The sequence below is a fragment of the Cetorhinus maximus genome, chromosome 15, assembly GCF_964194155.1.
Source record: "Cetorhinus maximus chromosome 15, sCetMax3.hap1.1, whole genome shotgun sequence".
Lineage (NCBI taxonomy): Eukaryota > Metazoa > Chordata > Chondrichthyes > Lamniformes > Cetorhinidae > Cetorhinus > Cetorhinus maximus.
In genome coordinates this window covers 82,178,832-82,206,623 of record NC_135893.1, presented here as the reverse complement: position 1 = coordinate 82,206,623, position 27,792 = coordinate 82,178,832, and the positions used below count along the sequence as shown (strand labels likewise).

Here is a 27,792-nt window from a genome sequence, read left to right as displayed (position 1 = left end):
ATCCCAAAGGTCCATGGGTCCCCAGCAACGGCAATGGAACAACAGTTACCATGGCAACAAATACTATGGGAACAACACTCCCCAGACAAGAAACATCACCTAGACGAACAGCCAATGACAATGCATACATATACCATTAAGAGACCAGTACGATTTAAAGACTATGTATGCAATGCAAGGGCAGAGACTGACTAATAGAACAGTTGTTAATGCATTGGAACAATGTATGTACAGTGGGTAAATAACTTGGGTAACTCAGTTACACATGGCCGTGCATGCAAATGTGTCTTCAGTTCATTAGGAAAAGGGGGATGTTTGGGTGTTTAAATGCAGCATTACTACATGCTCTATCTGGCTTGCTGTGGTCATATGACCTCTGCCATGAGGAAAGCTCTGTAAGCTACCATCGTACAATCAGTTCAATAAAGACTCTCACTAAGAAAGACACTAATAAGCACTAAGAAGTCTTTGAACTAGAGGCATACTTCATTAACGTAAAGTGTTTTGGGGCTTCTTGAAATTAAAACAGAAAATGCTGTAAATACTTAGCAGGTCATGCTGCATCTGTGTAGAGAAGCAAGAGTTAATGTTTCTCTCCACAGATAGGACCTAACTGACCCTGAATATTTTCAGTATTTTCTGTTTTAACTTGAGATTTCCAGCATCTGCAATATTTTGCTTTTGTATTGAGGCTTCTTAAATTCTTCTTTCTTAAAACAAGGCATTAAACCCCACAAAAAACTTCGCAACAGCAATAGCAAAATTTGCTTCCATAAAGGTAAAGGGAAGTCCTCCACAGCAGTGGTGCTGTGCTTAGCGGAACAGAGCTCTTTACTGCAGTAGAAACCCTTCTTGTATTCACAAGCCTCTCGTTGTTTATATTGCCTCCTGGGCAGTGTTATTGGCTGGTCCATGTCACATGGCTATGTAGCCGGAAGAGGAGCAACGCTGAGAAACCCAGTGGCCATTTTCTGTCCAACGACAATACTTGTGTTTGATAAGGTAGCCAGCACCGCAGGGGGTGGGGAGAGGAGGGATTAGTTCATGCGGATGTAGGAGAAGATTGCAGCAGAAATAACCTCGCGCCCGAGGCAGAGGCCATAGTAACCCGTAACCCATAGCAACAGGGGTGATTGACACGTTGGGGGGGTACAGTAACCCATAGCAACAGGTGTCACTGACACATGATGCGCAGTATCCCATATCAGGAGTGACAGTGACCCATACCAACAGGTGTTCCTGGCACACATGGGGCAACTGGAAATTCCTGTAACTCCTGAAATTATTTAATCACCTTAAGTTTTAAATATTTGAGTGAGTGGATTAGCGGTTCTTCACAGCTCCGTTCCCATCCCATCCACATTCCCATCCAGTGACAATCTCAGCCGTTCTTTGGCATGCTCATCGCAGCAGATGCGACGGTGCTACACAGCCTGATGCCATTGAGGTCCATACATGAGCAGAGTTTTGTGTCCTGAATGGTCAGTTTATATGGATGCCGGTGTGACTAGTGCCTGAGCACAATATAAACCCCACAGGTACCCAACATACTCCTGATTCATCGGGCTGGACTGACTGGGATTTCCTACCTCAGTGTCGATGTGACATGATGGAGGTGTTGTGATGATCTTCTCTATCTGTACAGGAATTGAGGACAGCATGTCTGAACTGAGTGATGAGTCGAGTGAGACGGAGCTTCTGAATCGTAGCCTGTCCATGTGGCATGGCTTTGAGCAGCGGACTGGCTGTGAGGACCTGGACGTTCCATTAGACCTTCACACGGCATCATCGATTGGGCAGTATGATGTAGTGAAAGAGTGCATCCAGAGGTAAGAGCAGGATTGTTGGCTGCTGAGTCCGAACAAGCAGTGAAACAATTTCAGCAAGTGGAAGCACCTACATTTAAAGATGTGAATTCTTCTAAATCGGTCTTAAATCTACCTGTAAAGATTTTAACCTATTCCCTTTATGAATCCTAATGTGCCATTAGCTTGAATGTTTCAATACTTGAATGTTGTCCATTGACCTGCCAAACCGCCCAGCTCAGCCGGTTAGTGTTATGTCGATCTGCCAGTAATTCCAATGTAAGACACCACATCAATAATCCCAGTGAGAAACACACATCAGCAATCCCAGTGTAAAACATAAATCAACAACCCCAGTGTCAAATGCACGTCAGCAATCCCAGTGGAAAACGCACATCAATAATCCCCGTGTGAAACACATGTCAATAATCCCAGTGTAAAATGCACATCAGCAATCCCAGTGTAAAACACAAATCAGTAATTCCAGTGTAAAACACACATCAATACTCCCAGTGTAAATCCCACATCAATAATCCTAGTGTAAAATTCACATCAATAATTGCAGCAAAGCAGGTCAAATTAATGTCCCCAGCTTCAGGAACCTGTCAGTATTTCCCCCTTATCCCCAACCCAGGAATCCCTATTTAGTGACTTACACAGTTACAGATAGAGAAAACCAGTGTTAAACTGGATAGCTGTAATTTATTATCTTTGAATTTGATGCCAGTGTTGAGGGTACCCCTGGGCTGAGGGAGTCATCAGTGACTATGTTGGTGCGTAGAGCCAGATGACAGAGACTGGCTCAATATGTGGATGTGAATCTGCTTCAGTGAGTGGGTATGGATCTGAGTCAGTGTGTGTGTGGGTCTGGGTCTGTCTGTGTGGATATGTGCTTGGGTCAGTCAATGTGCAGGTGTGTGTCTGGGTCAGTGTGTGGGAGACCTGCTGTGAGCAGGGAGTGACTTATTATTTGCCATGTTTAGAGGAAAGGTAAACCCGAATCAGAAGAACCGGGGAGGCTGGACCCCTCTAATGTATGCATCATATATTGGCCATGATACCATCGTCCACCTCTTGCTGGAGGCGGGAGTGGATGTCAACACGACGACAGAGAGAGGGCAGAGCGCGCTGATGCTGGCAGCCAGCTGTGGCAACGAGAGCATCGCCTATTTCCTGCTTCAGGTCAGTTTGTTTCAAGCTCAGCTATTGTGTCATGTGTTCTGGGGCATGTCAGAGGTATAAGTTAGGTTATAGAAGCTGATGGAGATAATGTAGTGCACACAAGGCAACAGAACATCCTGAGTATGCAATGAGTGGGATTGAATTGGTGCATAAGGAGGAACTGGGACTATAAGACTCATCACTTTGAATATTCAGTCAGTGTAGCAAAGCAATGGAATTGGGATCCTTGGATATGTAGCTATAATAGTTGTGTATGATTCCACAGTGGTTATGCTGGGAACATATAATGCACTGGGCAGCCCTCATTTAAGATAATGGTCACCACAACACCAAAATTGTACTTGTATTTGAGCAGGAGTAGGGAACCTCTGATTTCATTTGGCTCGCAGCAAGATTTCTAAAAATATAGACCTATGAGAGTAACACCTTCAAAATAGCATTTATGATCATAATTATGAATTTGCTTTGGATAAAAGCATCAGCTAAATTACTATAATAATATTTAACAATATAATATTTAAATTCAGCCATTGCATTAAAACAGTGGTGAGTTGAGCATTTCTGTATTCTCTCTTTTAAAAAAACTAAATTCAGTTGATTTTTATGTGTCTGTGGCCTGTGACTGATTTTGTCTATGCGTGAATGGCCCGTGATAAAAAAAAGCTTCCCCACCCCTGTATTAGAGAGACACCCAGACCGATTGAGTGTAAAGGAAGGAGCTACGAGGAAAGGTTAGGGAAGACCCAAATCTACAGTGATGAGAGGAGGTGATTAATGGGACATCATTCAGGATATAAATATTAAATGGGGAATTTTGAACATTTCATTGCAGAACCTTACTGCAAACTAAGTTACAAAAGTAGAACCAGATATAAAAAGTAAGGCTTCAACGGGAGGGTTAAGACACTAGAGGGTTTGATAAAGGGTCATACAGACTCAAAACATTAACTCTGTTTTTCTCTCCACATATGCTGTTAGACCTGCTGAGTTTTTCCAGCATTTTCTGTTTTTGTTAGGACACTGGAGGAATAGGCTTCACTGGGAGTGTTAAGGCACCAGAGGTTTGATGGGCTAAATGGCATTTTTTTCCCATTCATGCAGCAAGGGGCTGAGCTGGAGCTGAAGGATGACAGAGGCTGGACTGCTCTGTTCCATTGCACGAGCACCGGACACCAGCAGATGGTGAAGTTCCTTCTGGACAATGGGGCCGATGCAAACCTAAAGTAAGACACAGCTTGCATGTCTATCACTCTGAGAGCTTGTCCTGTGTCCCATTTGCAATCTCTGCTCACACAAATAAAATTTTAAAAATACTATAAATACACAGCAGGCCTATCTGCGTTTAGATAACTGAGAATGTGCTAAGTCAAAACTATTCACCTGACCTCATCTCCACCTGAAACATTAAACTAGAATATGATTAAATGTTGCCCCCTGCTGGCTTCCTAGAATCTTTATACTGTATTCTCTCTGAAGCTACTTATTCTCTTTTTAAAAAGAATTTCTAAACTCTGTTTCAACACAATTTTTGAAGAGAATTTCACATTCTACCCAACTTCTAGGTAAACATTTTTTTCTATCCCCTTTAATTCTTTTTAAAATTATCTTAAGTTTGTGCCTTTCATTACCATCTTGCCAGTCAATGGAAACTGTCTCCCACTATTTACTCTTATCAAAATCCTCCATGATTGTGAAGATCTATGTCACTACTTGACCTGCTCAACTTTAGAAAAACTAATAATCTCCCTAAAATATTTGTGCTATCTCCAAACAAAACATCTGTAATGTCAACCTTACATGTGAGGTTTTGTCTAGTCACCGCTGAGTCTTTTACTGTTGGTTTTTGTCTCAAGGCACTGCCTCATATGTCTCTAGTCCTCAGTCGTTACCACACTCCCCACAGCCACCCCTTTCCACCCCACAACCCCCCACCCTCCGTACTTCACTCCTACATAATACCAATAGCCCCAAATATTGCTAAGCCTTCTCTCCAGTAACTGAGCTAACACTGCTACCTTCTGTTTTAGAGAGCCTGTGTTTGGATTTACGCCTTTGATGGAAGCTGCTGCCTCTGGTCATGAGATCATTGTCCAGTACCTCCTGAACCATGTACGTGTCTCTCACTTCCCACCTTATCCTGTGCTGCACTAAGTTCTGGGTTTGGGCAGATGGGTAGAAGTCAAGTGTCAGCTGGATGTAACAGTCTTTCAGCTACCTCTTGATGACAGGCATTTCCCCTGCTTTGTGTGTTTATTGTCCTGATCCCATACAGGATTTATGCCTGGGTCAGGCTGACAGACCCCACCATCATTAGTGGTGAGCAGCTGAGTCTCTCAGAGCAGGGAGGCAGCAGCCAGTCCTGGCCTGTGCTGCGTCAGCTGGAAATAGACTAGGCTAGGAGGGAGATTTTTTAATTCTTTCATGGGTTGGCATCACTGGCAAGGCCAACGTTTATGCCCATTCCTAATTGACCTTGTGAAGGTGGTGGTGAGTTGCCTTCTTGAACTGCTGCAGTCAGTCTGGTGCAGTTACATCCACAGTGCTGTTAGGAAGGGAGTTCCAGGATTGTGATCCAGCGACAGTGAAGGAATGCTGATATATTTCCAAGTCAGGATGGTGTGTGGCTTGGAGGGGAACTTGCAAGTGGTGCTGTTCCCGTGCACCTGACGCCCTTGTCCTTCTAGATGGTAGAGGTCACTTTTTTGTAAGGTTCTATGGAAGAAGGCTTGGCAACTTGCTGCAGTGCATCTTATATATGGTACACACTGCTGCTACCGTGCGTCGATGACTTCAAGGTTTCGATCAAGCAGGTTGCTTTGTCCTGGATGGTGTCAAGCTTCTTGAGTGTTGTTGGAGCTGCACTCATCCAGGCAAGTGGAGAGTATGCCATCTCACCCCTGAATTGTGCTTTGCAGATGGTGTACAGACTTTGGGGAAACAGAAGGTGAGTTACTCACTGCAGAATTCCCTGCCTCTGACCTGCTCTTGTAGCCACAGTATTTATATGGCTGGTCCAGTTCAGTTTCTGGTCAATGGTAACAACATCTGTGGCGTGAATGTTACTTGCCACTTATCAGCCCAAACCTGAAAGTTGCCCAGGTCTTACTGCATATGGACATGGATTGCTTCACGATCTGAGGAGTTGCGAATGGCACTGAACATTACACAATCATCAGTGAAAATCCCCACTTTTGACCTCATGGAGGTAAGGCCAATGATGAAGCAGCTGAAAATGGTTTTGCCTAGGACATTGCCCTGAGGAACTCCTGCTGAGATGTCCTGGAGTTGATCTGATTGACCTCCAACAACTACAACCAACTTTCTTTGTGCTAGGTATGACTGCAACCAATGGAAAGTTTTCCCCTGATTCCCATTGACTTTAGTTTTACAAGAGCTCTTTGATGTCACATTAGGTCAAATGCTACCTTGATGTCAAGGACAGTCAATCTCACTTCACCTCTTGAGTTCAGTGCTTTTGCATTTGTTTGGACCAAGGCTGTAATGAGGTCAGGAGCTGGGTGGCTTGGCAGAGCCCAAACTGAGCATCAGTGAGCAGGTTATTGCTGAGTAAGTGTTGCTTGATAGCATTGACGATACTTTCCTGCAATTTGCTGATGATTGAGAGTAAACTGATGGGGCGGTAACTGGCCAGATTGGATTTTGGTTTTTGTGGATAGGATATAACTGGCTAGTTTTTCACATTGGCAGGTAGATGCCAGTGTTGTAGCTGTACTGGAACAGCTTGTTTAGCGGCACGGCTTGTTTAGGGGCACAGGTCTTCAGTACTACTGCTGGGATGTTGTCAGGGGCCATAGCCTTTGCAGTATCCAGTGCCTTCAGCTGTTTCTCAATATCACGTGGAATGAATTGAATTGTCTGAAGATTGGCATCTGTGATACTGGGGTCCTCAGCACGAGGCTGACTCGACTCTTCTGGCTGAAGATGGTTGCAAATGCTTCAGCCTTGTCTTTTGCACTGATGCCCTGTGCTCCTCCGTCATTGAGGATGGGGATATTTGTGGAGCCTCCTCCTTCGGTTACTTGTTTAATTACCCACCATCATTCACAACTGGATGTGGCAGGACTGCAGAGCTTTGATCCATTTGTGGTGGGATTGCTTAGCTCTTTCCATCGCATATTGCTTCCATTGTTTGGCATGCAAGTAGTCCTAAGTAGTAGTTGACCAGGTTGACATTTTATTTTTGGATATGCCTGCTGTTGCTCATGATATGTTCTCCTGCGCTGTTCATTGAACCAGAGTTGATCCCTTGCCTTGATGGTCATGGTAGAATGAGAAGTTACATGGAATGTGGTTGAATACAATTCTGCTGCTGCTGATGGCCCATAGCGCCTCATGGATGACCAGTTTTGAGTTGCTAGATCTGTTCTGAATCTATCCCAATTAACAAGCTGGTATTGCTATGAAACAAGATGGTGGGTTAACTCAGTGTGAAGAATGAACTTCTCCACAGAACTGTGTAGTGGTCACTCCTACCATACTGTCATAGACAGATGCATCTGTGACAGGTAGATTGATGAGGACAAGGTCCAGTAGGTTTTTCCCTCGTGTTGGTTAACTCACCACCTGTTGCAGCTATGTCCTTTAGGACTCTGCTTCAGTCAGTAGTGGTGCTATCAAGCCACTGTTGGTGATGAACATTGGAGTCCCCCACCCAGAGTACATTTTGTGCTTCTTCCAAGTGGTGTTTAACATGGAGAAATACTGATTCATCAGCTGAGAGAGGGCCATTGGTAGTAATCAGCAGGAGGTTCCCTTGCCCATCTTTCAATTGATGTCATGAGTCTTCTTGGGGTCTGGATTCAATGTTGAGGACTCCCAGGGCAACTCCCTCCTGCCTGTATACCATTGTGCTTCCACCTTTGGTGGGCCTGTCTTGGCAATGGGACAGGACATACCCAGGGATGGTGATGGCCATGTCTGGAACATTGGCTATAGGGTATGATTCGGTGAGTATGACTAAGTCAGGTTGTTGCTTGACTAGTCTGTGGGACAGCTCTCCTAATTTTGGCACAAGTCCCCAGATGTTAGTTAGCTTGACAGGGCTGAATGTACCGTTGTTGCTTGCAGTGCCTAGGCTGATGCCAGGTGGTCCGTCCAGTTTTATTCCTTTTCAACTTTTCTGTACTGGCTTGGTACAACTAGGGGCCATTAATTGTCAACCACATTGTTATAGGTCTGGAGTAGGCCAGACCAGGTCATGATGGCAGATTTCCTGAAGAACATTAGTGAAACAGATGGGTTTTTACAACAATCGATGATAGTCTCTGTAATGGTGGCCATGAAACTATCTTTCAATTCCAGATTAATTAATTAATTAAATGTATTAATTCATTGACTCTAAATTACACCAGCTGACATGGTGGGATTTGAACCTGTGGCCCCAGAGCATTAGCCTGGGTCTCAGGGTTCTAGTTCAGTAACATTACTGCTAAGCCACCAATCCCGTAACTCCAATAATGAAACTACCTCCTTTTACCCATTCTGAATGCAGGACGTCCAGGTTGATGTGAAAGATAAAATTGGGGACACAGCTCGTTCCTTAGCATTGATGTATGGGTACATGAAGATAGCTAGTCTTATCGACCTGCACACAGCCCCGGTGTCCAAGTCTGTTCGTAGGGACACAGGTAGGTTGCGGTGCCGATGCATGAGGCTACTCCTTCTTCATGTACAATAGACCCAAATGTGCAATAGGCCCCTGCCTCAGACTTTTCCACACACTTAACAGGAAATCCCACAGTGTGGGACTGGATGCAGAAATGCTGTACAGAGGAGATAATAACATGATTGAATTTCGCATTCAGCTTGAAGGAGAGAAGAGCAGGTCTAAGACTAGTGTTTTAAACTTAAATAAAGGCAATTATGAGGGTATGAAGATAGAGCTGGCTAAAGTGAATTGGTAAATTAGGTTAAGGGATAAGCCAATGGAGAAGCAGTAGCAGATATTTAAGGAGATATTTCATAAAACTCGGCAAAGATACATTCCAGTGATAAATAAAGACTTTAGGGGAAGGACGCACCATCCGTGGCTAAGGAAATTAAAGATAATATAAAATTAAAAGAAAAAGCGTGCAATTCCATGAAGATTAGTGACAAGTCAGAAGATTGGACAGAATTTTAAAAACAGCGAGCAATGACTAAAACATAATGAGGAGGGAGAAATTAGAGTATGAGAGAAAGCTAGCTAGAAATGTAAAAACAGTTCATAAGAGTTTCAACAGGTATTTAAAAAGGAAAAGAATAACTAAAGTGAGCATTGGTCCTCTAGAGAAAGAGTCTGGGGAATTGATGTTGGAAAATAAGGACATAGCGGATGAATTGAACCAATATTTTTTGTCTGTCTTCACTGGAAGATACAAATAACACTCAGAAATAACTGTAAATTAAGAAGTCAAAGGGAGTGAGGATCTTAACAATTATAATCACTGAAAAAATTATTAGAACTAAAAGCTGACAAGTCCCCAGGTCCTGATGGTCTTCATCCTTGAGTCTTAAAAGAAGTGGCTGCTGAGCTAATGGATGCATTGGTTTTAATTTTGCAAAATTGTCTAGATTCTGGAAAGGTCCCATCAGTTTGGAAACTAGTGAATGTAACTCCTCTATTCAAGAAAGGAGGGAGACACAAAGCAGGAAACTACAGACCGGTTAGCTTAACGTCCGTCAGAGGGAAAATGCTGGAAACTATTATTAAGGAGGTTATAGCGGGGCACTTAGAAAACCTCAATGTGATCAGGCAGAGTCAACATGGTTTTGTGAAAGGTAAATCATTTGACAAATTTATTAGAGTTCTTTGAGGAAGTAACAAGCAACATGGATAAAGGGGAACTGTAGCTGTGGTGTACTAGGATTTCCAGAAGACATTTAACAAATATATCAAAGGTTACTAAACAAAATAAGAGCTTATGGTGTGGGGGAACATATTAGCATGAATGAAGGATTGGTTAGCTGACAGGAAACAGAGAGTAGGCATAAATGGGTCATTTTCAGTTTAGCAAGATGTAACAAGTGAAGTGCCACAGGGATAAGTGCTGGGCCTCAACTATTTTACAATCTATATCAATGACTTGGATGAAGGGGCTGTATGTATGGTTATGAAATTTGATGATGACACAACGATAGGTAGGAAAGTAAGTTGTGAAGAGGACATAAGGAGCCTGCAAAGGGATTTCGATAGATTAAGTGAATGTCCAAAAATTTGGCAAATGGAGTATAATATGGGAAAATGTGAACTTGTCCACTTTGGCAGGAAGAATAGAAAAGCAGCATATTATTTAAATGGAGGGAGATTGCAGAACTCTAAAGTACAGAGGGATCTGGGTGTCCTGGTACATCAATCACAGAAAGTTAGTATGCAGATACAACACATGATTAAGAAGGCAAATGGAATGTTGTCGTTTGTTGCAACGGAAATGGAATATAAGAGTCGGGATGTTTTGCCACAGTTGTACAGAGGATTTGGTTAGACCACGTGTAGAGTAGTCTGTAGAGTTTTGGCCTCCTTATTTAAGAAGTGACATAATTGCATTAGAAGCAGTTTGGAGAAAGTTCACTGATTCCAGGGACAAAGGGGTTATCTTATGAGGAAAGGTTGGACTTTAGAGTTTAGAAGAATGAAAGGTGATCTTATTGAAACTTATCTGATCCTGAAGGGACTTGACAGGGTAGACGCTGAAAAAATATTCCCCCAAGTGGGAGAGACTAGAACTAGGGGACACCGTTTAAAAATAAGGAGTCTCCCATTTAAGATGGAGATGAGGATAATCTTTTTCTCAGAGGATTGTGAATCTGTGGAATTCTCTGCCTAGAGAGTGTTGGAGGCAGGGCCATTGAATATTTTTAAGGCAGAGGTAGATAGATTCATGACTAACAAGGGAGTCAAAGGGCATGGGGGTAAGCTAGAAAGTTGAGTTGAGGCCACAATCAGATCAATGATGATCTTACCAAATGGCAGGGAAGGCTTGAGGGGCCGAATGGCCCACTCCATCTCCTAATTTTTAGGTTCATGTGTTCGTGTTCCACAGTGTGAGACCAGGGGCAGGAATGCTGTAGGGTAGGGATCCCGTAGTGTGGGGCTGGAGGGGGCAGGAATGCTGTAGGAAGCACATCATACAGTAACAGTCAAACTGGAGATGGAGATGCAGTGGGGAGTAGAAAGAAACCTGCAACATTGGGGAGTTGTTACTGGAGCAGAGGCATCAGGTTTTATACTGTCACTAGAATCGGTACAACTATGGCTCAAGGTGGGTTAAATAATAAGCAGGTCTATTTATTTACTTTCGGAGACCATGGGGGAGCGGGTACAAGCTGATGGATAGCAATCTAGTATCCAGTCGTAGCTTCTATCAGCCAGTCTCCCAGTGAGATTGCTGGGCAGCATAGTAAGAGGTCACTGAACAGAGTGTGAAAGAACTGGTGTGAAGCTGCTTAATCTCTCTACAGGAATGGACGAAGACTTCAGCTCCTCCGATGAGTCCTGCTCATTCCAACCGCACCACCCACACACTCGCCACTCAAATTTCCGGAGAAACAAGGGCCCCAGTATTCATGATGGACCACAGGCACTAGCCCACATCACAGGTCGTGGAACCAAGGGATGGCCACAGCAGTATGGTATAACTGGTTTCATTATCTGTGAGGGGGTGAGAGACTGGATTTTGCGATGGGTGTGTTGTGGGGGGGCCTTTGTTTAATGTCTCAACCAAAGAATCAACTTAAATTTTGTGCTGAAGTTTCTGGAATGAGACTGGCACTCATAACCTCCTGACTCAGAGGTGAGAGAGAAAGTACTACCCACTGAGCTTTGGCTGATCTAATTTGACTGGGAGGCATAGAGGCAGAGGGCAAGATTCCCTGTGAACTTTAGGTGTGTTGAGAAACTAATAGATTACATTTTAAAGCATGGTTCTCAGACTGGGGTTGGTAAAGAATTTCAAGAGGGTCCATGAAATAATGTGAAAGTACCATGGTCAAGTTTAAACAAATGAGTGATGGCCAGAGGCATGTTCCTGCTCTCTGCCTGGGCCCCTGCTCTCTGCTCAGGCTGCAATCATCTTCATTCTCTTGCTCTCCCCCTGCTCCCCTAATGCTTTCCCCATGCTCTGTTCCCTCCATACTGCTGCCTTCTCTGGGTTCCTGCCAAGGATAAACACTCTGCAGTGAGAAGCAGACACATCCATCTCACTGATATGTACACAACTACATCCTGTCTTAAAAGCATTATTAAAACACTGTTTACAAGCAACACTTTTATATTCTGACTATTACATAGTATTTTAATTTAAGTGGATGTGGGTCCATGATTACTAATCCATTTGAAAAGGATCAATTCAAAAAAGTTGAGAATCACTCTTTGAGGGGAGAGTCCAGTGTTAATCAACTCACAGTGGGTGTCTTCAGCTCCCCCACCCTGTTCTCACCATTCCTGCTCTCTGCATTGTCACATTCACTGTCTTTTCAGAGTCTCTCCCACCGCAAGGGTACGTCACGTTCAAAAACAGCCAGGAAGTAGATGAAGAGGATATCCGGAACCGCGATGTCACCTCCCCGATTAATGAGCACGACGTAGAGAGCAACAGCAGCAGGGGTAGGTGCAACTGCTGCTGTCTCATCATTCACTGGCAGCTGAGGGGTTGGTTGCTTCCTTGCAGCTAGGTGTGTGCATGTGAGCGAGCAGAAGCATGAATATGCGTGTGCAGATGAACATGTGTGCGAGTGAGAGCACAAGCGTGAGTCTTAAGTGAGTGTGAGTGAACATGAGTATGACTGTGTAAGTGTATACAAATGAGCATAAGTGTGTGTGTGTGTATGAGAGAGAGACAGTTCTTCACTCATACAGAGCTTTGTGCACCTCCCCTGCTCCCCAATACTGAACTCTGCATCCCAAGAGAACAAGACTAGCAGCAGCTTAAAAGGCAGCTTATTGTTTTGGCTACAAATATTTGATTGGGATGCCCAATTGGACCATTAATCAGTTTTCCTCCTCTCTCTTGCCCATGTTACTGTATGTACGCTTTTAGTGAATTTTTTTTTTTGCTCTGTCTGCATTGACTCCGTGGTTGGGCTAGTGTGCATGTTGGATGTCTCAGGCTGATGACAGTTTCTCTAATATAAAAATAGAGAATGCTGAAAATAATCAGCAGGTCGGGCAACATCTGTGGAGAGAGAAACAGGGTTAACATTTCAAGACTGTGACATTTGCTCAGAACGGTCTTCGATCTGAAATGTTAACTCCATAGATGCTTCCAGACCTGCTGAGTATTTCCAGCATTTCTGTTTTTATTTCAGATTTCCAGCATCTACAGTATTTTGCTTTTGTCAGTGTTCCTAACAATGACTGACAGTTTTCCTCCGCTGTAGAGGAAAATTCATTCTGCATCACCGACACTGTGACCACTCGCAGGAGCAGCGGCAGCAGCAGCGAAGGGCTGGTGAAAGCATTGGGTGTTAGCCGTGAGGGATCTGTGGAAAGTAACGAGGTGAGAAAGGGTACACGAAGATGCTGGCCAGTTATGCAGATTTCAGGGTATTTCCAAACCATCAGTGAACCTGCTTAATCCTGCAATTCCCCAGCCCTCTGGAGATGCAAATAGCCACTCCAGTTTGCATGTGAATGAGCTGAGAGGAGTGCAGTTCGAGAACTAATATAGCTAATAGTACAGTTGTGGTCTGTGTTTAAATGCAGATAATTGTAAAATTATCTATGGGAGTTATTAGGGCATGTCTGTAGTGAAAGACAGTGGGATCTGGTTTCAGAGTGCAGGAGGGTGGGATCTGGTTTCAGAGTGCAGGACGGTGGGTTCTGGTTTCAGAGTGCAGGAGGGTGGGATCTGGTTTCAGAGTGCAGGAGGGTGGGATCTGGTTTCAGAGTGCAGGAGGGTGGGATCTGGTTTCAGAGTGCAGGAGGGTGGGATCTGGTTTCAGAGTGCAGGAGGGTGGGATCTGGTTTCAGAGTGCAGGAGGGTGGGATCTGGTTTCAGAGTGCAGGAAGGTGGGATCTGGTTTCAGAGTGCAGGAGGGTGGGATCTGGTTTCAGAGTGCAGGAGGGTGGGATCTGGTTTCAGAGTGCAGGAGGGTGGGATCTGGTTTCAGAGTGCAGGAGGGTGGGATCTGGTTTCAGAGTGCAGGAGGGTGGGATCTGGTTTCAGAGTGCAGGAGGGTGGGATCTGGTTTCAGAGTGCAGGAAGGTGGGATCTGGTTTCAGAGTGAAGGAGGGTGGGATCTGGTTTCAGAGTGCAGGAAGGTGGGATCTGGTTTCAGAGTGAAGGACGGTGGGACCTGGTTTCAGAGTGAAGGACGGTGGGACCTGGTTTCAGAGTGAAGGACGGTGGGACCTGGTTTCAGAGTGAAGGACGGTGGGATCTGGTTTCAGAGTGAAGGACGGTGGGATCTGGTTTCAGGGTGAAGGACGGTGGATCTGGTTTCAGGGTGAAGGACGGTGGGATCTGGTTTCAGTTGGAAGGACGGTGGGACCTGGTTTCAGAGTGAAGGACGGTGGGATCTGGTTTCAGTTGGAAGGACGGTGGGACCTGGTTTCAGAGTGAAGGACGGTGGGATCTGGTTTCAGAGTGAAGGACGGTGGGATCTGGTTTCAGTTGGAAAGACGGTGGGATCTGGTTTCAGAGTGAAGGACGGTGGGATCTGGTTTCAGAGTGAAGGACGGTGGGATCTGGTTTCAGAGTGAAGGACGGTGGGACCTGGTTTCAGAGTGAAGGACGGTGGGACCTGGTTTCAGAGTGAAGGACGGTGGGACCTGGTTTCAGAGTGAAGGACGGTGGGACCTGATTTCAGAGTGAAGGACGGTGGGACCTGATTTCAGAGTGCAGGACGGTGGGATCTGATTTCAGAGTGAAGGACGGTGGGATCTGGTTTCAGAGTGAAGGGCGGTGGGATCTGGTTTCAGAGTGAAGGACGGTGGGATCTGATTTCAGAGTGCAGGACGGTGGGATCTGATTTCAGAGTGAAGGAGGGTGGGATCTGGTTTCAGAGTGCAGGAAGGTGGGATCTGGTTTCAGAGTGAAGGACAGTGGGATCTGGTTTCAGGGTGAAGGACGGTGGGACCTGGTTTAAGGGGGAAGGGAGGGGAATCTGATTTCAGAGTAAAGGACAGTGGGCGCTGGTCTCAGTGTGAAGGATGTGGGACCTGGTCTCGAAGTGAAGGGAATGGGATCTGGTTTAAGGGTGAAGGGAGGGGATTCTGGTTTCAGAGTAAAGGACATTGGGAGCTGGTTTCTGAGTGAGGGGCAGTTGGATATGATTTCTGAGTACTGTGTTAACGGCCGCACTACCCATATTCTCTACAAATCACACCCTCTTTTTTTTTGAAGGATTCGGATCAGTCTAGTAAATGCAGTAACAGAAGGCAGTTGAGGATTCGCAGAGGCTACGTCCGGAGCGTGGAGAGTGCCCATTCAGGAGGCAATGACATTCCCACGATTCCCAGTCCACAGCTACAGATTCCAAATAAGGAAGTGGTGAAGTACCAAGGACCAAAGGTACAGTTTGGTCCTGAGCACAGTAATTAGCTTGTGTAGGTGGTTATCCTGGGTCCCTTTGTGAGGTCAGAAACTTCCTATAACCTCGATCTGATGATCTGAATCTTCCATAATTATCTCGTACATTAACTTAAAGTCACAGCTGTTAATTGTTAGGACTGACACATGTCATCACCCCATTTAACACCTTAAAACTGGTTTACTGCTAAGTGTGAAATACATCATTGAGACATATCACAGAATCACAGAATTGTTACGGTGTAGAAGGAGGTCAGTCAGCCCATTGTGTCTGCACCAGCTCTCAGCATTTTAACTTAGTGCCAATCTCCTGCCTTTTCCCCGTAACCCTGCACATTGTTTCAAGTTAGATATTCATCTAATGCCCTCTTGAATGCCTCATTTGAACCTGCCTCCACCACGCTTCCAGGCAGTGCATTCTAAACCCTAACTACTTACTCTCTGTGTCAAAAAGTTTTTTCTCACCTCGCATTTGCTTCTTTTGCAAAACACTTTAAAACTGCCCTCTGGTTTTTGATCTGTTTACGAGCGGGAACAGTTTCCCCCCATCTACTCTGTCCAGGCTCTTCATTATTTTGAAAACATCTATCAAGTCTCCTCTCAGACTTCTCCTCTACAAGGAAAACAGTCCCAACTTCTCCAATCTTCCTTCATAACTGGTTCCAGGGATGAGACACTTCATTCTTGTAAACCTCTTCTGCACTCTCTCCAATGCATTCACATCCTTCCTATAGTGTGGCGCCCAGAACTGTACACAATACTCCAGCTGAGGTCTAACCAGTGTCTTATATAAGTTCATCATAATCTCCCTGCCCTTATACTCTATGCCCCTATTAATGAAGCCTAGAATAGTGTATGCTTTAGAAACAGCTCTCTCTACCTGTCCTGCCACCTTTAATGACTTATATGCATATAGACCCAGGTCTCTCTGCTTCTGCACACCCTTTAGAATAGTATCCTTTATTTTAAACTGCCTCTCCATATTCTTTGTACCAAAGTGTACCTCTCACTTCTCCATATCGAACTTCATCTGCCACCTATCTGCCCACTCCACCAATGTGTCAATGTCCTTTTGAAGTTCTACGCTGTCCTTCTCACAGTTTATGATTCTCCCAAGTTTTGTGTTGTCTGCACACCAAGATCCAGATCATTTAAATATATCAGGAAGAGCAAGGGTCCCAATACCGACCCCTGGGGAACTCCACTACAAACCTTCTTCCAGCCTGAAAAATACCCATTAACCATTACTCTCTGTTTCCTATCCCTCAGCCAATTTTGTATCCACATTGCTACTGTCCCTTTTATTCCATGACTTATAACTTTCCTCACAAGCCTGTTGTGTGGCACTGTATCAAGCGCCTTTTGGAAGTCCATATACACCACATCAATGGCCTTGCACTCATCAACCATCTCTGATACCTCTTCAAAAAACTCCAGTAAATTAGTTAGACATGATTTTCCTTTAACAAATCCATGCTGACTCTTCTGAATCAATCCAAAGTTTTCCACGTGACTATTAATTCTAACCCAAATATTTGTTCCTAGAAGTTTCTCCACCACTGAAGTTAAATTGACTGGTCTGTAATTGCAGGGAAGATCTTTACAAGCTTTTCTGAACAAGGGCGTAATGTTTGCAATTCTCCAGTCTTCTGGCACCTCCCCTGAATCCAGGGAAAATGAAAGATTATTGTCAGTGCCTCTGCAATTTCCACTCTCACTTCCTTCAATATTCTTGGATGCATCTCATCCGCTCCCGGTGCCTTATCAATTTAAGTACTGACAGCTTATCCAATATTTCCTCCTTATCAGTTTTAAACCCTTCTAGTGACTGAGTTTCCTCCTCTGTCACCATGGCCTGGGCAGCATCTGTCTCATAGGTAAAGACAGATGCAAAGTATTCCTTTAACACCTCAGTCATGCCTCTTGCCTCTATGCTTAAATCCCCTTTTTGGTCCCTAATTGGCCCCACTCCCCCTTTTACAACCCTTTTACTACTGATGTGCTTATAGAATGCTTTGGGATTTCCTTTTATGTTAGCTGCCAGTCTTTTTTCATAATCCCCCTTTGCTTCTTGTATTTGCTTTTTCACATCCCTTCTGAACCTTCTGTATTCAGCTTGGTTCTCAATTGTATTTGCTACCTGACACCTGTAAGCACACTTTTTCTTCTTTAACTTAATTTCTATCTCCTTTATCACCCAGGGAGCTCTGGATTTATTTGTCCTACCCTCCTCTTTTGAGGGAACATACCTGACTGTGCCCAAATCATCTCCTCTTTGAAGGTGGCCTATTGTTCAGCTATTGTTTTTCCCGCTAACCTTTGGTTCCAGTCTGTCCAGCCCAGCTCTGTTCTTGCCCCATTAAAGCCCGCTTTGTGCCAGTTGGTTATTCTTACTCTGGATTGACCAATATCCTTTTCCACTGTAATCCTAAACCTTATGATACAATGATCACTGTCCCCTAAATGTTCCCCTACTGTCATTGATCTACTTGGCCCACCTCATTTCCAAGAACTGGGTCTAGGTGCCTCCCATCTTGTTGGACTGGACACATACTGCTGTGGGAAATTTTCCTGAACACAGTCTAGGAACGCTTGTCCCTCACTGCCCCTTACACTACCACTATCCCAGTCTATATACGGGTAATTAAAATCCCCCGTTATAACTACTCAATGTTGTTTACACCTCTCTGTAATTTCCTTGCAGATATGTTCCTCTATATCCTTCCCACTAGCGGGTGGTCTATACATTACACCGAGCAATGTAATTGCACCCTTCCTATTCCTTAGCTCTAGCCAAATCAATTCTGTCCTTGAATCCTCTGACACATCCTCTTTCTCCAGTACTGCAATAATCTCCTTAACCAAAAACGCCACCTCTCCTCCTTTTTTCCCTTTCCTATCTTTTCTGAACACTTTGTAACCAGGAATATTTAGCACCCAGATCTGCCCTTCCTTAAGCCAGGTCTCCATTATCGCCACAACATCATAATCCTACAAGGCAATCTGTGCTTGTAACTCCTCAATTTTAACTATACCCCGTGCATTCACATACATGCAGTGTAACCTTGATTTAGACTTCATTACTTGCTTCCTTACTCCGACACTATCTATTAACTTACTAATCTCTGTTTTAGTGCTGTTTGCCTCTTCCAACATTCTGTTCACCCTGGTGTCACTTTTTAATATTCTCTCCTGGTTACCACATCCCTGCTGAGTTAGTTTAAACCCTCCCCGACAGCACTAGCAAAACGACCCGCAAGGAATTCAGTCCTGGCCCTGTTCAGATGCAACCTGTCCAGCTTGTAAGGTGCCATCTCTGCCAGAGCCAGTCCCAGTGTCCCAGGACTCTAAAGCCCTCCTTCCTGCACCATCTTTCCAGCCACGCATTCATCTGTCTTATCTTCCTATTTCTGTACTCAGTTGCACGTGGCACTGAGAGTAATCCGGAGACTGCTACTTTAGAGGCCCTGCTTGCTAATTTTCTACCTAGCTCCCTAAATTCCGATTGCAGGACCACATTCCCCTTCCTACCTATGTCATTAGTACCAATGTGCACCATGACCTCTGGCTGTTCGCCCTCCCCCACAAGAATGTCCTGTAGCCATTCTGTGACATCCATGACCCTAGCACCAGGGAGGCAACAAACCATCCTGGAGTCTCATTAATGGCCGCAGAAACGCCTGTCTGCTCCTCTAACTAAAGAATCTCCTATCAGTGCTACCTTGTGCTCTTCTTCCTTCCCTCCTATACAGCTGAGCCACCCGTGGTGCCACGGGCTTGGCTGTTGCTGCACTCCTCCAAGGATCCATCACTCTCACTGATACCCAGAATGGAAAACCGGTTAGTGAGCTGGACCTCTGGGGACTCCTGCAGTACCTGCCTGTTTCTCTTGGACTGCCTGGCGGCCACCCATTCCCTATCTGCCTGCTAGCCCCTAACTTGCGGTGTGACCACCTCTCTGAATGTGCTATCCACGTAGTTCTCTGCCTCACGGATGCAGCTCAGTGACTCCAGCCGCTACTCAAGCTCTGAAATGTGGAGCTCAAGGTTGTGCAGCTGGTGACACTTCCTGCACATGAGCTCGTCTGAGTCACAAGAAGTGTCCATGACTCCCCACATGCCACAGGACGAGCATTCCATTTGGCTGAGCTATCCTGCCATGCCTTAACCTTGAACTTTTAAAATCATTTAAACTTTTAAATCCTATTTAATAAACTTTACCAAAAAGTACAGTTCCTACTTTATTCTGAACCTTAGGAATAGAATAAACATTTCTGTAATGGGATACTGTGACTCTCTCACAGACACTGGGATCCTGTGACACTCTCTCAGACACTGGAACCCTGTGACTCTCTCTCAGATACTGGGACCCCGTGACACTTTCACAACACTGGGATCCTGTGGCTCTCTCTCAAACGCTGGGACCCTGTGACTCTTTCACAGACACTGGGATACCGTGACTCTCTCTTTCAGGCACTGGGATATTGTGATTGTGTCTCTCACAGACACTGTGGCTCTCTCAGACACTGGGATAGTTAGTGTTTTGCATAGATACTGTTAAGGCAGTGATAGTTAAAGCACTAATTCAAACACCCATACTTATGAAGGATTAGAACTCAGCTATTCCCTCCCACTTCTCACTGGAATAGGCTTGAGAAGTTGGGGGGCTTGCTCATGTTTCTATGTCCTATCCTGTTGCATCACTTCCATGTCCTCAGTGGTACTATGGAGTTTTGTCAATGTTCCCTCTGGTTACAGGACTTGCCAGAGTTTCTGGAGCAGATCGGCTGCCTGAAGTATCTGCACATCCTCGAGGAGCAGGACGTGGATTTGCGAATATTCCTCACTCTGACAGAAACTGATCTGAAAGAAGTAGGCATTACGTGAGTAGGTGCTACATGAACAGGTAGAGCCAAGGTGTAGGGCACACAGAGCACTGCTGTGTTGTAACTGGGAGAGCGAGGACTAGGAAGGACTAGTGACGGAGTATCAGTTGGAGGGTGGCGGGAAGCACTGGGAGGTGGGATGAAGTTAGTGACGCAACTCTGGGTGTGTGATTTATTGCTGGTGTCTCTGCAGGTTGTTTGGACCTAAAAGGAAGATGACAGCTGCGATCGCCCGCTGGCACAGTAATGCCCTGCCTCTCAATAACACCCTAGAGCAGGTCTACGCTGACCGGCTGGAGACAGAAATGCAGGAAATGGCCATTCAGCTTCACAAGGTGCAATTTATTTCATGAGACTGAAAGTAATTAACTGTATCGGTGAGAAATTCATTAATTGAGGCATTGATTTTCTAGGGCAAATACAGCATGGATTAGATACAGAGTAAACACAGTCCCATCAGAGACTCCCAGGGCAGGTACAGCATGGGTTCAATAGGTTAAATACAAAGTAAAGCTCCCACTGTTCCAATCAAATACTCCCAGGTACAGGATGGATTAGATATAGAGTAAAGCTCCCTCTACACTGTCCCATCAAACGTTCCCAGGGCAGGTACAGCATGGGTTAGGTACAAAGTAAAACTCCCTTTACAATGTCCCATCAAACACTCCCAGATATAGAGTAAATCTCCTTCTACACTGTTGCATCAAATGCTCCAAGGCAGGTACAGGATGGCATAGATATAGAATACAGCTACTTCTACGCTACCTCATCAAATGCTCTCAGGACAGTTACAGGATAGGTTAGATGCAGCTCTCTCTACACAGTCCTGTCAGACACTCCCATGGCAGGTACAGCAGGGGTTAGATTCAGAGTAAAGATCCCTCTACACTGCTCAGTATTTAGGAGATGTGTGAATGTGAACATTCTGGACAGCCAGAAGCAAGTCTAACTCCAGCCTCTGGATCAGTCTATTAAAGCTTTGTGGTTCTTTTGTCAGAAGTGTGAAGAAGTGGAGTTGCTGAAGGGACGAGTATCACAGGAGCAGGAGCTGCGAGCTGTGGTGGAAGGGTTTTTAATGGAGGATAAAATGGCCTGGAAACAACAACAGAAAGAGATTGAAGATACACAGAGGGTCTGTCGCGAGATAGCGATTGTCCATGAGCAAATCAAGTGAGTCAGTACTATCAGGCACCAAGGATATGGAATTCCTAATGGGCTGTGTGTGTGACAGTACAATGGGGTGATGGTGCAACGGGCTGTTTGTGGGATGGACTGGGTGTATTTCAATGACTGTGTAACAGAGTGACTCTCATGGACTGCATTTTTAACGGTCTAGTTATGACTTGGGTGCAGATGGGAGAGGCTGAGCCTTGATATCTTCAAGCAACAGTAGAGTGGGGAGTGAGGAAGCATGGAGACTGTGTGAACCAAAGTTGTTGCTGTGTAACACGTTTGGTAGGTGTCTCAGTGTCGACTGATATAGGCTCAGTCCCTTGTGTTAACCCCTGAACCACCCAACCACCTTCTCAGCTGAGGCAACAGTTTCTCATCACTTTATCATCTTTCCCAGGGCTTGTCAGTCTGAACTATCGGCCCGATTCAAAGATGGCAATGGACAGAGGAGGAAAATAGAGCTCTGGAAGCAACCACGAAATACACAGGAAGGTTAGTAATGGCTCAGTTAGGGGCTGCGTTTGTGTGTTTAATTCCCACATTAGCAGCCTCAGGGGTAACTAACTGTGCTGCTGCACAGTACCAGTGAACCAGACAAACTGAAGGTTCCGACTTCTTGGAGAACAGCGTCAAATGCACTGTCATCTTCACATGTAATCACACACGGTGAATAACACCAGAACTGCCTTCTTATCTCAGCTCTATCTTGTCCTCACTTGACAACATTGAGAAGGAACCCTAGCTGATTCTATCTCCCATCCCATTCCCCTCACCAGTCCCCATAACTCAAGGGATAGTGAGGTCGATTTTAACAACCCTGCCTCCACTTACGTTACTTGCGGAGCCCTGAATGAGTGATATTGATGGTTGGTTAATGAAAGATTCTGACCACCCTCTTGGTCTTGTCCTTCAATCATTCAGTTCCAAGTTTGGAGGAGTAGAAGGTAAGAAATGGACCTCGATAATGATATCCCTTTGGTAGCACTCCCCCATCTGAGTTAGGAGGTTATGATAAGTCCCATTATGAACTTAATCAGAAATATAGGCAGATACTGTAAGAACTACTGAGTGCTGCACTGTTAGAGGGACGGTACTGAGGGAGATCTGCACTCTCGGAACAGTGGCAATACTGAGGAAGTGCTGCACTTTTGGAGGGGCAGTACTGAGCGGGTTCTGTACATTTGGAGGGGCAGTACAGAGGGAGTTCTGCACTGTTGGAGAGGTAGTACTGAGGAAGGTCTACTTTGCCAAAGGGGCAGTACTGAGCAGGTTCTGACTGTCAGAGGGGCAATATGAGGGAGTGCTGCACTGTTGGAGGGGCAATACTAAGGGAGTTCTGCACTGACGGAGAGGCAGCACTGAGGGACTGCTGCACTGTTGGAGGGGTACTGAGGAAGGACAGCCCTGTCAAAGGGGCAGTACTGTGGGATTCTGCTCTGTCGGAGGGGCAGTTCTGGGGAAGTGCTACACTGTTGGAGCATTGGCACTGAGGGAGTTCTGCATTGCCAGAGAGGCTACTCAGGCAATGCTGCACTTTTGGAGCAGCAATACTGAGGGAGTCCTGTACTTTTGGTGGGTCTGTACTGGGGGAGTGCTGCACTGTTGGAGGGGATGTACTGAGGGGGTTCTACACTGTCAAAGGGGCAGTACTGCGGGAGTTTTGCTCTGTCAAAGGGGCAGTTCTGGGGGAGTGCTACTCTGTTGGAGTGTTGGTACTGAGGGAGTTCTGCATTGTCAGAGAGGCCACTGAGGGAGTGCTGCACTGCTGAAAGGCTGTACTGAGGAAGTACTACACTGTTGAAGGAACAGTACTGAGGGAGTTCTGCATTGCCAGAGGCGCTGTACTGAGGTAGTGCTGCACTTTTGGAGGGGCAGTACTGCGGGATTGCTGCACTGTTGGAGGGACAGTACTGAGGGAGTGCTGCACTGTTGGAAGGGCAGTACTGCGGGAGTGCTGCACTGTTGGAAGGGCAGTACTGAGGGAGTACTGCAGTCTCCATTGAGTAATCAAGATATAATTTGCCTGTTTGGCGTTTATGTGGGGTGTTGCAGTTGAATGCTGCTGCATTCTATGACTTGTGACCCAGTCTGTTTCTGTTGCTAATCTTTTTTCTCTTTCCAGAAGGTCTTGCTAACTGGAAATCTCTTCTAGGATCCCTGAGCATATCAGAACTAAGCGGAACTCTTAAAGAATGTACAGGAGAAATGGGTAAGCAAAGCCATGCAAAAATCAGCAGGCTGTGTGTATTGCAGTTTGCTTTATATAGAGACTGCGGACTGTCTTGGCAGTGTGTGGAAGAGCAATGAGTCTCCTTCATTGTCAGAGAACAGTAATTGGCCATTGATAGATATGCGGCACACACCGAGTTCCTGTGTCACCAGGCTCTCCAGCCTTTGCTGCCTATTGGAGTTACCTACCTGTCCACCTCCACTGGCCTGTGGACAAAACGAAGTGAATCCGTGATATAAAAACTGAAAATGCCGGAAAAACTCAGCAGGTCTTGGCAGCATCTGTGGAGAGAGGAACAGAGTTAATGTTTCGAGTCCGTATGAATCTTCTTCAGAGCCCTTTTATCAAAGTGAATCCGTGACTCAGCTGCATCTTGTTAACAGCTTAGGTGTGAAACATGCCAAACATCTAAAAGGTATGTTGTCACTCACTGATTTCACCCCGTAGTGTGGGCTGGAACCCCGACTGGGAGCGACGCCCCTGCCACTCTCCCACCCCGACTGGGAGCGACGCCCCCTGCCACTCTCCCACCCCGACTGGGAGCGACACCCCCTGCCACTCTCCCACCCCGACTGGGAGTGACCCCCCTGCCACTTTCCCACCCCGACTGGGAGTGACACCCCTGCCACTCTCAACCCCGACTGGGAGCGACACCCCCTGCCACTCTCCCACCCTGACTGGGAGTGACACCCCTGCCACTCTCCCACCCCGACTGGGAGCGACACCCCCTGCCACTCTCCCACCCCGACTGGGAGTGACACCCCTGCCACTCTCCCACCATGACTGGGAGCGACACCCCCTGCCACTCTTCCACCCCGATTGGGAGTGACGCCCCCTGCCACTCTCCCACCCCGACTGGGAGTGACCCCCCTGCCACTCTCCCACCCCGACTGGGAGTGACCCCCCTGCCACTCTCCCACCCCGACTGGGAGTGACCCCCCTGCCACTCTCCCACCCCGACTGGGAGCGACGCCCCCTGCCACTCTCCCACCCTGACTGGGAGCGACCCCCCTGCCACTCTCCCACCCCGACTGGGAGCGACACCCCCCTGCCACTCTCCCACCCTGACTGGGAGCGACCCCCCTGCCACTCTCCCACCCCGACTGGGAATGACACCCCCTGCCACTCTCCCACCCCGACTGGGAGCGACACCCCCTGTCACTCTCTCACCCCGACTGGGAGTGACCCCCCTGCCACTCTCCCACCCCGACTGGGAATGACACCCCCTGCCACTCTCCCATCCCGACTGGGAATGACACCCCCTGCCACTCTCCCACCCCGACTGGGAATGACACCCCCTGCCACTCTCCCACCCCGACTGGGAGCGACGCCCCCTGTCACTCTCTCACCCCGACTGGGAGTGACCCCCCTGCCACTCTCCCACCCCGACTGGGAGCGACCCCCCTGCCACTCTCCCACCCCGACTGGGAGTGACACCCCCTGTCACTCTCTCACCCCGACTGGGAGTGACCCCCCTGCCACTCTCCCACCCCGACTGGGAGTGACACCCCTGCCACTCTCCCACCCCGACTGGGAGTGACCCCCCTGCCACTCTCCCATCCCGACTGGGAGTGATGCCCCTCCCTGCTACTGGGATTGAGGCCCCCCCCTTCCTCGACTGGGAGTGACGCTCTCCCCCCTCGACTGGGAGCGACCCCCCGCCCCCCCCCAAAATCTACTGGAGGTGATCTCCCGCTGACTGGGAGTGACAGAGTGACATTCCCCTGACTAGGGGTGACCCCGTCTGTCCGCGAATGACCTTCCCTGGACTGGGAGTGACTCTCCCCCTCGACATGGAGTGATCCTACCCTGACTGTCAGTGACCACCCTGACACGACACCACCCCCCCCCGCCACAGCCCTCATTGGGAGTGACTCCCACCTCCCTGGCCCGCCACCAACCCAAACCTGGAGTGACCCTGATTGGATTTTGATTGAAGCTGTATTTACTGTGAGTTTCTGCTTCTAGGTGAAGCTGTACAAACAGTTGAACAGAATTTGGAAAACTTGCTGAATTCAGACAAAAGGAGCCCTGAATGGAGACAGAACGCTGATATCTGACACAGGTGAGTGAAGCACACTATAAGGTACTTAGCACGCCGCTAGCATTTCCCATAGTGTACAGCAGCTGTTCCAGTATGTGGCCCTGCCCTCCCTCTGGCTCTGCTCTGTGCTGTTCAGGCTCTGCTCTCTCTGGCATTACCCTTCCACATCTCTCTTTCCCATTGCACTTACTTTAGATTTTCTCAGGTTTGCTAGGCTGTGCTGAGTGAAGGGAAATGAATGACACAAGAGCCCATCCTGTTTGGGGATAAATTCTGATGTCCTTTTTGAATGTCCTTTGCTGCTTTTCTTGCTAATGTTTTTCCTTTTTTCTTCCATCCTTAGATCCGACACTGTCAGATGTCTGAGGGATTCATGGAATCCAGTATTAGCTGACTGGACGGAGGGTGAAAGTGCCACCCTGAAGAAAAGCAGCCTTTCTCTGTAGCTTCTAGACCCCAGGCCTCTACAAGATCCTGGCCACCCTTGGGGATGAAGAGTGGGAAAGACAAACAGCTCAGCCCTGCCCAGGCCCTGATGACGTGCAGGACTCGAAGCAGTTCCTGTGATGCAGCAGTGAGATGAGGAGATGTCTGGACTCAGCACTGACAGGCGGTCTTCCTGATGCAATGTGCCCCTCTGGTTGACGGGCCGCTGAAGTCGATGCTTGTTTACCCATTGTGTCGCTCTTCCGTGGCTCATTTTACCATTAACTCCCTTCAACATCTGAGCTGCTGAACAATGGATTCTGATCCTCTGAAAACTGATTAGCCCAGCTCTAGGGCAGCCAGTACAGACACAGGTCCTTTCCCCACAGCCCTAGTATGACTTGAGATGTTTTAGTCAAAAGCTGCAGCTGGTGATGTGGGAGTGTATCTGAGGGAATGTGTGCTGAAAACTTGAACTATTTAGCCAACAGTGATCTGCAATGTGAAACCATCCTTCACTGATCTGCAGGGCAACTGGAAAGCTATAATTTAACACTCTTACAGGGACCAATGCCTGGATTTGAACTGTGACCTTATGAAGATCAGGACCTGAGCTAATGAACTGTGACCTTAGAGAGGACAGGTCCTTGGCTGATGAACAGTGACCTTATAGCAAGCAGGACCTTGGCTGATGAGAGAGTGTGTCCTGTACTGTGCAGAAAACACTTGTCCAATTAATAAACCAGTGGTCTGTGTGACTATGTGACACCCTAGGCAGGATGTGAAAATAATCACAGAATGTTGGTGTGTTTCTACTCGCTGTATTCACTACAACATACAGCAAATACTGTTTCCTAGCATTCATTTAAAGGTTTTGTTTTCAAGTCGGAATATGTTGAGGTATTGCAACTCGAGCCTGGTTAAAGAGAATGAGCGTGTGGGATTTATACCTGTGTTTGGGATTTAGACCTGTATATTAGAGAGTGAGTCATAGAATAGAAACATGGAAATTTGCAGCACAGAAAGAGGCCCATTGTGCCTGTGTCAGTCGATAGAGCTATCCAACCTAATCCCACTTTCCAGCTCATTGTCTGTTGTCCTGTTGGTTACAGCGCTTCAAGTCAATATCCAGGTACTTATTTAAATGTGAGGAGGGTTTCTGCCTCTTCCATTCTTTCAGGCTTTGAGTTCCAGACCCCCAGCATCCGCTGGGTGAAAAAAATTATCTTCAACTCCCTTCTAATGCTTCCATCAATCACTTTAAATCTTTGCCCCAAGTTATTAACCTCCCTACAAAGGGCAATAGCTTCTTTCTATCCATGCTATCTAGGCTCCTTATAATTTTATACATCTCAATTAAATTGCCCCTCAGCCTCTACTGTCCTAAAGACATCTTGTAGATGGTACACACTGCTGCTACTGTGCATTGGTGTTGGAAGGAGTGAATGTTTGTGGATGTGGTGCCAATCAAGCGGGCTGCTTTGTCCTGAATGGTGTCAAACGTCTTGAGTGTTGT

The 27,792-nt window shown here is 46.6% G+C and overlaps 2 protein-coding genes across 14 annotated transcripts in view; one reads left to right on the top strand and one right to left on the bottom strand.

The window, feature by feature from the left end:
- LOC144690875 (dynein axonemal assembly factor 8) overlaps positions 1-12,500 on the bottom strand; it is an 88,673-nt gene extending 76,173 nt beyond the window's left edge. For 9 of the 11 annotated variants that reach the window (XR_013578983.1, XR_013578982.1, XR_013578984.1 and 6 more), the window contains exon 1: positions 12,425-12,500. The gene's annotated coding sequence lies outside the window, so the exon portion shown is untranslated. Of the gene's footprint in view, positions 1-1,589; positions 1,675-12,389 lie in introns of those variants that run through there. The other 2 variants (XM_078558736.1, XM_078558735.1) reach the window with 2 other exon arrangements.
- Positions 1,615-27,067, top strand: anks3 (ankyrin repeat and sterile alpha motif domain containing 3). Of its 3 annotated transcripts, none has more exons than XM_078558743.1 (16): positions 1,660-1,829; positions 2,789-2,987; positions 4,089-4,210; positions 5,015-5,096; positions 8,500-8,635; positions 11,448-11,618; positions 12,466-12,591; positions 13,365-13,483; positions 15,332-15,499; positions 20,276-20,400; positions 20,597-20,738; positions 21,401-21,573; positions 21,974-22,068; positions 23,702-23,785; positions 25,775-25,871; positions 26,194-27,067. In XM_078558743.1, the coding sequence occupies exons 1-15, from the start codon at positions 1,660-1,662 to the stop codon at positions 25,864-25,866; spliced, it is 2,004 nt and encodes a 667-aa protein (XP_078414869.1). In that variant the 3' UTR covers positions 25,867-25,871; positions 26,194-27,067. The 3 variants fall into 3 exon arrangements, with proteins under 3 accessions (XP_078414870.1, XP_078414869.1, XP_078414868.1); XM_078558742.1 differs by having other exon boundaries at positions 23,699-23,785; XM_078558744.1 differs by lacking the exon at positions 11,448-11,618 and having other exon boundaries at positions 1,615-1,829; positions 23,699-23,785.
- The last annotated feature ends 725 nt before the right edge of the window (positions 27,068-27,792 follow it).